The sequence below is a fragment of the Salmo trutta genome, chromosome 27 (genome assembly GCF_901001165.1).
Source record: "Salmo trutta chromosome 27, fSalTru1.1, whole genome shotgun sequence".
Classification (NCBI taxonomy): domain Eukaryota; kingdom Metazoa; phylum Chordata; class Actinopteri; order Salmoniformes; family Salmonidae; genus Salmo; species Salmo trutta.
This window is the reverse complement of record NC_042983.1, coordinates 132,537-142,151: the sequence shown is the minus strand read 5'-3', so window position 1 is coordinate 142,151 and position 9,615 is coordinate 132,537. Positions and strand designations below refer to the sequence as shown.

Here is a 9,615-nt window from a genome sequence, read left to right as displayed (position 1 = left end):
TTTGGAGAGATTGGAAACCCAAATTGGTCTACATGGACAAGTTCTGGCCTGGTTTAGATCTTATCTGTCGGAAAGATATCAGTTTGTCTCTGTGAATGGTTCGTCCTCTGACAAATCAATTGTAAATTTCGGTGTTCCTCAAGGTTCCGTTCTAGGACCACTATTGTTTTCACTATATATTTTACCTCTTGGGGATGTCATTCGAAAACATAATGTTAAATTTCACTGCTATGCGGACGACACACAGCTGTACATTTCAATGAAACATGGTGAAGCCCCAAAATTGCTCTCGCTAGAAGCCTGTGTTTCAGACATAAGGAAGTGGATGGCTGCAAATTTTCTACTTTTAAACTCGGACAAAACAGAGATGCTTGTCCTAGGTCCCAAGAAACAAAGAGATCTTCTGTTGAATCTGACAATTAATCTGGATGGTTGTACAGTCGTCTCAAATAAAACTGTGAAGGACCTCGGCGTTACTCTGGACCCTGATCTCTCTTTTGAAGAACATATCAAGACTGCTTCAAGGACAGCTTTTTTCCATCTACGTAACATTGCAAAAATCAGAAACTTTCTGTCCAAAAATGACGCAGAAAAATTAATCCATGCTTTTGTTACTTCTAGGCTCGACTACTGCAATGCTCTACTTTCCGGCTACCCGGATAAAGCACTAAACAAACTTCAGTTAGTGCTAAATACGGCTGCTAGAATCCTGACTAGAACCAAAAAATTTGATCATATTACTCCAGTGCTAGTTTCCCTACACTGGCTTCCTGTTAAGGCAAGGGCTGATTTCAAGGTTTTACTGCTAACCTACAAAGCATTACATGGGCTTGCTCCTACCTATCTTTCCGATTTGGTCCTGCCGTACATACCTACACGTACGCTACGGTCACAAGACGCAGGCCTCCTAATTGTCCCTAGAATTTCTAAGCAAACGGCTGGAGGTAGGGCTTTCTCCTATAGAGCTCCATTTTTATGGAATGGTCTGCCTACCCATGTGAGAGACGCAGACTCAGTCTCAACCTTTAAGTCTTTACTGAAGACTTATCTCTTCAGTAGGTCCTATGATTAAGTATAGTCTGGCCCAGGAGTGTGAAGGTGAACGGAAAGGCTGGAGCAACGAACCGCCCTTGCTGTCTCTGCCTTGTCGGTTCCCCTCTTCCCACTGGGATTCTCTGCCTCTAACCCTTTTACAGGGGCTGAGTCACTGACTTACTGGTGTTCTTCCATGCCGTCCATGGGAGGGGTGCGTCACTTGAGTAGGTTGAGCCACTGACGTGGTCTTCCTGTCTGGGTTGGCGCCCCCCCCTTGGGTTGTGCCGTGGCGGACATCTTTGTGGGCTATACTCGGCCTTGTCTTCGGACGGTAAGTTGGTGGTTGTAGATATCCCTCTAGTGGTGTGGGGGCTGTGCTTTGGCAAAGTGGGTGGGGTTATATCCTGCCTGTTTGGCCCTGTCCGGGGGTATCATCGGATGGGGCCACAGTGTCTTCTGATCCCTCCTGTCTCAGCCTCCAGTATTTATGCTGCAGTAGTTTATGTGTCGGGGGGCTAGGGTCAGTCTGTTACATCTGGAGTATTCTCTTGTCTTATCCGGTGTCCTGTGTGAATGTAAATATGCTCTCTCTAATTCTCTCTTTCTTTCTTTCTTTCTTTCTCTCGGAGGACCTGAGCCCTAGGACTACCTGGCATGATGACTCCTTGCTGTCCCCAGTCCACCTGGCCATGCTGCTGCTCTAGTTTCAACTGTTCTGCCTGCGGCTACGGAACCCTGACCTGTTCACCGGACGTGCTTGTTGCACCCTCGACAATTACTATGATTATTATTATTTGACCATGCTGGTCATTTACGAACATTTTAACATCTTGACCATGTTCTGTTATAATATCCACCCGGCACAGCCAGAAGAGGACTGGCCACCCCTCATAGCCTGGTTCCTCTCTAGGTTTCTTCCTAGGTTTTTGGCCTTTCTCAGGAGTTTTTCCTAGGGAGTTTTTCCCAGCCACCGTGCTTCTTTCACATGCATTGCTTGCTGTTTGGGGTTTTAGGCTGGGTTTCTGTACAGCACTTTGAGATTTCAGCTGATGTACGAAGGGCTATATAAAATAAATTTGAAATTTTGAATTGAAATTGAATCCCCCTCTGCAGCTGTCCAGGCCGGGTCAGAGAGACCACCCCGGCTCGGCCACGCGTTAGCCCTCCCGTTGTCCAGGCCGGGTCAGAGAGACCCCGGGGGAAGCGTCAGCAACGCGTATGTTATATCCCCCCTCTGCAGTTGTCCAGGCCGGGTCAGAGAGACCCCGGGCTCGGGCGCGCGTCAGCAATGCGTCGGCCACGCGTTAGGAGCCGTTCCACCCCGAGTCCGGGCCGGGTCAGAGAGACCCCGGGGGAAGCGTCAGCAACGCGTATGTCATATCCCCCCTCTGCAGTTGTCCGGGCCGGGTCAGAGAGACCCCGGGGGAAGCGTCAGCAACGCGTATGTCGTATCCCCCTCTGCAGTTGTCCGGGCCGGGTCAGAGAGACCCCCCCGGCTCGGCCACGCGTCAGCAATGCGTATGTCGTAACCCCCTCTGCAGTTGTCAGGGCCGGGTCAGAGCGACCCCCCGGCTCGGGCGCGCGTCAGCAACGCGTATGTCGTAACCCCCTCTGCAGTTGTCCGGGCCGGGTCAGAGAGACCCCCCGGCTCGGGCGCGCGTCAGCCTGCAGTCGGCCGGCCGTAGAGAGGCTACTAATATTGTCAGGAAGAAGAAGAAGAAGAAGAAGAAGAAGAAGAAGAAGAAGAAGAGGAAGAAGAAAAAGAAAAAGAAGACGAGGACGACGATGAGGACGATGGCGAGGAATACGACCCCGCCGAACGCGAGGCCGCAGCCGGCGCCTCGCCGCGGTCCCGATTTCAGCGCGGCTCAGGTCCTGGAACAGATAGCCTCCAGCGTCGACCGAGAAGACGAAGAAGACTTTTGCGATTCCGAAGAGGAGGACGTTTCGGAAGACGAAGACGGCGAGGAATACGACCCCGAACGTGACGCGGACGACTCGGCCTTGCGGTCGCGCTCTTCTTCTTCTTCTTCGGAGGAGGAGGAGGAGGAGGAGCGAGAGGGAGAGCGAGAGGGAGAGCGAGAGGGAGAGCGAGACACGGCCGCCGCCCGAGAGCGAGACAGAGAGCCAGAGCCAGAGGACCCGGCGGCGGCGGCGGCCGTCCGAGGCCGAAGGGAGACGTTGCTGTCAAAAAACGGCAAAATCAAATGGTCCTCCGCGGCCTATCGCGGCCCGGACCTGCCCCGCGCCGTCCGCCACCCCGGCCCCGCGGTGACGCCCGGCCCTACGGCCTACGCGGCGTCGCGCGCGCTCGACATCGAGTCCACCTTCCGGCTGTTTGTCACGCCGGCGATAGAAAGGATCGTCGTGGACATGACCAATCTGCAGGGGGTGAGAAAATACGGCGACGGCTGGCGACCCATGGACTCGGTCGACCTGCGCGCCTACCTAGGGCTGCTAATCCTAGCGGGCGTCTACAGGTCCCGGGGCGAGGCCGCGGCCAGCCTGTGGGACGCGGAGAGCGGCAGGACCGTGTTCCGAGCCACCATGCCGCTCAAGGTCTTTCACAAGTACTCGAGGCTGCTGCGATTCGACGACCGCCGGACGAGACCCGCGAGACTCGCCGCCGACAGACTGGCGGCCATAAGAGAGGTCTGGGACCTGTGGCAGGAGCGGCTGCCGGCCCTCTACAACCCGGGGTCCGACTTGACGGTGGACGAACAACTGGTCCCGTTCAGAGGTACCGCGCGCGTGCGTGCGTGCGTGTGTGTGTGTGGGGGTGTGCGTCTGTGCGTATCTGCTGTGAGTATCTGTGCGTATCTGTACGTACGTGTCCTATAGAGAGGTAGCGTCGGCGTGTAACGTAAACGCCGCGCGCCCCCACCAATGATGAGCCAGCGGTAGTATAGAGGGGTAGCGGCATCAGGAGCAGTAGCGTCATCGGCAGCAGTAGCATCGGCAGCATCGGCAGTAGCATCGGCAGCAGCGGCAGCACGACGCTGCTAATCTCCTTCCTCTCGACCCGGGGTCTGACTTGACGGTGGACCAACAACTGGTCCCGTTCAGAGGTACCGTCTGTGTATCTGTGTATCTGTGTATCTGTGTATCTGTGTAGTATAGAGAGGTAGCGTCAGCGGCAGCATCGGCGGCGTGTAACGTAGACGCCGCTCGCCCCCCCAATGATGAGCCAGCGGTAGTATAGAGGGGTAGCGTCAGCGTCATCATCATCATCATCATCAGCAGCAGCATCAGCATCAGCAGTAGCATCAGCAGCATGACGCCGCTCGATGAGCCAGCGGTAGTATAGAGAGTTAGCGTCAGCATCGGTGCCGCCGCCGCCGCCGCTAATCTCCTTCCTCTCCCTCTCCCGAAAGGGCGCTGTCCTTTCCGACAGTACATCCCCAGCAAGCCGGCCAAATACGGCATCAAGTCGTGGGTGGCCTGCGACGCCAAGTCCAGCTACGCTTGGAAGATGCAAGTCTACACCGGTAAGGCGGCCGGCGGAGCCCCCGAGAAGAACCAGGGCGCCCGCGTCGTCCTCGATCTCACGCAGGGGCTGCCCGCTGGTCACAACGTCACCTGCGACAACTTCTTCACCTCCTACGAACTCGGCCAGCGGCTCCTCGAGAGGAACCTCACCGTGGTCGGCACGGTGCGAAAGAACAAGCCCGAGCTCCCTCCCGCGCTGCTCCAGTCAAAGGGCAGACAGGTCTCGTCCTCCATGTTCGCCTTCACGCCCACCGCCACTCTGGTGTCCTACCTGGCAAAGAGAAATAAGAACGTGCTGCTCCTGAGCACGCTGCACACGGAGGCCGACGTCAGCGATCGCCGCGACCGGAAGCCGGCCCTCATCCTAGACTACAACCGCAACAAGGGCGGCGTGGACAACCTAGACAAGGTGGTCGGCACCTACAGCTGCAGACGGATGACTGCCCGCTGGCCCCTGGTCATCTTCCACAACATCCTCGACGTGTCCTCCTACAACGCCTTTGTCATATGGCGAGAGATCAAGCCCGACTGGATGCCTCGGAAGCGGAACAAGAGGAGGGTGTTCCTGGAGCAGCTGGGAAAGGCGCTGGTCAAGCCCTTGATACAAAGAAGGCAGCGTCTCCCCCGCACCGAAGCCGCGTCCGCGCTCGTCAAAGTCCTGCAGGGTGCCGACCGCGACGCCGCTCCTCCGCCGGCCCGGGAGCGCGCCGCCGGCCCGGACGCCGCCGCCCCGCTAGTGGCCAGCAAGAGGAAGAGGTGTCAGCTCTGCCCGCCCAAGAAGGACGCCAAGACACACACGGCGTGCTGCAGGTGTAAGAAATACATCTGCAAAGGCTGTTCGCACGCCTACTGTCACACTTGTGCCCTCTGGGCCTTTAGCCGAGACGGGACAGGGTGACCCGCCCGGGGACACGGGGAGTAGGCAGAATGGGAGGACAACGGGAGGGTTATATAACAACAAACACACACAATCTCCACATCAAAGGGAAGGTATTGTAGGAAGGGGGGGCGTTTTTAGAATCCATACCCAAACTCACACGGGGCCCAAGGGCAGTACGGGGGGCCACCTGGCCGTTCGCGAACAGGGCCCTTGGTCAGAATGTGGCGCGTGTGAGAATAGATCCAGCTATCAGTAGTGTAGCAACCCACGTATCAGTTATCCAACATTTGATGTTCTACCCAACGTAATAATACAGGGAAGTACTTATATGTCAGTTCGGGTTGTTAGAAGAGTTTACATTTATCAACAACACTGGGGAAGAGGTGTCAGCTACAGCTATATCCAGCATGACTATTATGGGTAACCTGTTCATCTTTGTCGCAACAATGCACTTGTCTCTATGTGTGCATCTGTACGGAAAGCACAGTGTCATCAGTGATGGACCTGTACTTGAAGAAGACTACCTGGGTGTGGATGGGGGACTTGACCTTGACGGAGAATATCATGGTATGGACGGGGGACCTGAGTTTGTCGGAGAAGACGGGGTTGTGAACCGAGGCTCTGAGTTTGACAGACCCCGATTACAAGGGAGATCTAGAGTGTCCCGCTCTATCCGAGGTGGTCCGAATGACCACTCTATGCCTGACCTCATTGGGGTAGAGAATGGTTATTGTTACAGGAACATTTGTAGGCAATTTGACACCTGGAACGTAACTTACCGGGTGACAATGATGAAACCATACCAAGTGTATAAACTCGATGGTAAATGTCTGCCTATCACTCTAGTGCGCTACTACGGAAAAGGAAAGCCTGACGTCTCAGTGTTCTCTGTGGTGTTTAACTGGAAGACAACGTCTACTCAGTCTCTATTACCCAGTGTATCACAATACAAGGCAGGTGCACAGCTCTTGGTGAACTGTGCATCTGGAAGAGACATGGATGGCCCCGGAACAGCCGTGGTAGATCGACCTTACTACGCAGCCTGTCCTGTGGACTGTACCGGATACAACGTGAACACTGGCGCCAGACTACATTCCCTGGGTCTCAGTGTACTGAAGACTGAAGGTGTGAGGATGATGGACCCGGCATCGGTCTCACTGAATCTGACACTGCTCCGTGAAAGTATGGGGGAGATGTAATTATCCTAACAGTTGAAATGTTATATTGTATTCATTTGGTAATATGGACCTCTTTTATCAATAAAGTACTTGACAGTTGCTTGTCTGAGCATACTTTATTTGTACTTGCATTCAACAGTATTATAAACTATAACATGGCTATAATGTTAGTGTAATGGTGCTATTTACAAGTGTCGCTGTACATTTCACTTTCCATGTCATTACCTAGAGCATAGTGGTTAATAACATGTCCATAATAGCCTCATACCCAAGCCCTCTCAGTGAGCAAGCCTGGAAACCTTATGGGGTCCTGTTGCTTCTGTCAAGCTCTGTGTGATTGATGACGCATTCCTTTAGCCCCGCACTATCATGACTCAAGTGAGCAGAACTGTGTGTCTTTGACAATAGGGGCCAAATCGATATATTAATGACTATACTGATGTCTCTCAAGAAGCAGAACAGCTTGTATAATGGCACATGGGGAATCACAGTCTTTCTATACACTCAGATGTGGTAATACAGCAAAGGAAAATGACAGTAGTGACGACTCAGACATTGACTTTGTCAGTGACAGCACATGCAGAGAGCTGCAGTTCAACCCTGTTACAGTTGAAGATGTCCACTTGCTGTGTACTAGGCTGAAGGTGCAGTGTAAGAAGAGGTCTCTCAGTCATACTGCGTCTGGTGTGTTAGGTGCTCCTTGTAAGAATGTGAAAATAAAAGCTGACGGAAATTGTTTCTTCAGAGCGGTCAGTGAAGCACTATGTGGTACAGAGGAGTACCATGAACCGATTAGACATGCGGTGGTGCAGCAGCTACAGAGCAAGCAACATAGGTATAGGACCATCCTGAGAGTGGGTTACCGTTCAGTGTCAGAGTACATTACGGAGTCCAAAATGAATTGTGTAGGTAGTTGGGCGACCGAAGTGGAGATTCAAGCCGCTGCAGACATGTTGGGTGTAAGCATATACATACTATACCAACCGTTGGATTGAATACAGATCTAATGGTTTAGAGGTGTCTAAGCAGGGCATATATTTAGAGAATAGTCGGAACCATTATGAGACAGTTGTTTGTGTCAAGAGGCCTCAGTCTCAGTCTTGTTACGGTTACTGCCAGGTTTATGAGATTGAGAACAGCGGTATACCACAAGCAGTTAGGGTCCTCAGGCTCGAAATCATCCGATTCCGAAAACAGTTGTAACTCGGCCATGGCAGGTGACTACGAGGATTGGATGTGTGATGATTATCAGGACTATTGTCAAGAGGACTATACCCATGACCGAGACACTCCCGATGCTGACACAGAGGATACCAGAGACCAGGAGGCTGAAACTAGTCCCCATGATCGTTCAACCGATAGTCTTGTGGACTACGATATTTTGGACTCCGAGGACTCAGACTACGAGGTCCACACCCAAGACGTCGATAGTGAACAGCTCTACTGTGAACAGGTTGACGACGAAGATGTGGTATACTGCGAAGAGGTCTATGGTGAAGAGGTTGACACCGGCGCTGTCGTGGAATGTGAACAAGTCTATGATGACGAAGTGGTGGACTGTGGTGACGCGGTGTACGACGAAGAGGTTTACGATGACAAAGTGGTGGACAGCAACGAAGGATACGATGAAGAGGGTGGCGAGAGACAGGTTTACTGTGAAGAGGGTGACGACTCGATTCGAGCTGTGCATGATTCGGGAAAGCAACATCAGATGGAAAGCATGCTTAACCTGTTTGGTATAGGGGGCAGTATTGAGAATTTTGGAAAAAATATGTTCCCATTTTTAACTGCCTCCTACACCAACTCAGAAGCTAGAATATGCATATTATTGTTCAGGTTTGGATAGAAAACACTCTGAATTTTCTAAAACTGTTTGAATGGTGTCTGTGAGTATAACAGAACTCCTATGGCAGGCAAAAACCTGACAAGGTTTCAAGCAGGAAGTACCCTGTCTGACAAGGAGTCGTGCGTCTTGCCTCTTTTTATTGAAAAGTAAGGATCTTAGCTGTAACGTGACAATTCCCAGGGCTCCAATAGGCTCTCAGAGCCCGCGAAATAACTGAAGGTTTACGAGGGAACCTCAGGTTGAAACATATTATCGCCTTTTGTAAGTGGATGCTCGGAGGACCTTTCAATGATGCGCGTGCATGAGTCGCTTCTGAGGAGAAATTTTATTCGGCTGTTTAGGCTCAATGCATACTCCCGGTCGGAATATTATCACTTCTCTACGACATAAATGGCATAAAAATTGGTTTTAAACAGCGGTTGACATGCTTCGAAGTACGGTAATGGAATATTTAGACATTTTTGACACGCCAATGCGCCATGCGCGACACCGCGAAAAAGCATTCTAGAACTCACGAACAAAACGTCGCTGTTTGGATATAACGATGGATTATTTGGGACCAAACCAACATTTGTTATTGAAGTAGAAGTCCTGGCAGTGTATTCTGATGAAGAACAAGCAAGGTAAGAACATCTTTCTTATAGGAAATGTGATTTTGGTGGATGCTGACCTGGGTGGGTATCTAAATAGCTAGCCCTGTAATGCCGGGCTATGTACTTAGATTATTGCAAAATGTGCTTCATCCGAAAAGCTATTTTAAAATCGGACATATCGAGTGCATAGAGGGGTAATGTATCTATAATTCTTAAAATAATTGTTATGCTTTTTGTGAACGTTTATCGTGAGTAATTTAGCAAACTGTTAGTAAATTCACCGGAAGTTTGCGGTGGTTAATTGGTCTATACTGAACACATCGTGGCATTCCTTCCTAGAATGGCTGGGGGAGCGCTGGTGGGGTGGGGATCAGTCTCTAAAGAGCAGATTATCACATTCATGGATACAGCTAACAGTCGCAAAGGGGACATTGTCGTCTCAGCACACTTCGGTGGCATGCAAGGAGGAGTGTGTTCTGTTATGGTGAAGACACAGGATTCAGTCATGACCTTTACTGTTGTTATTAGTCGAGGCAGGTACATCTGTACCGATATGGTACAAGGTCTATTTTCAACTCCTATTGACATTATGAA

At 51.6% G+C, this 9,615-nt stretch overlaps 1 protein-coding gene across 1 annotated transcript; it reads left to right on the top strand.

Annotated features, from left to right (window-relative positions):
- Positions 1–2,829: 2,829 nt before the first annotated feature.
- Positions 2,830–6,681, top strand: LOC115164034 (piggyBac transposable element-derived protein 4-like). Its single transcript, XM_029716168.1, has 3 exons — positions 2,830–3,019; positions 3,128–3,775; positions 4,410–6,681. The coding sequence occupies exons 1-3, from the start codon at positions 2,830–2,832 to the stop codon at positions 5,420–5,422; spliced, it is 1,851 nt and encodes a 616-aa protein (XP_029572028.1). The 3' UTR covers positions 5,423–6,681.
- The last annotated feature ends 2,934 nt before the right edge of the window (positions 6,682–9,615 follow it).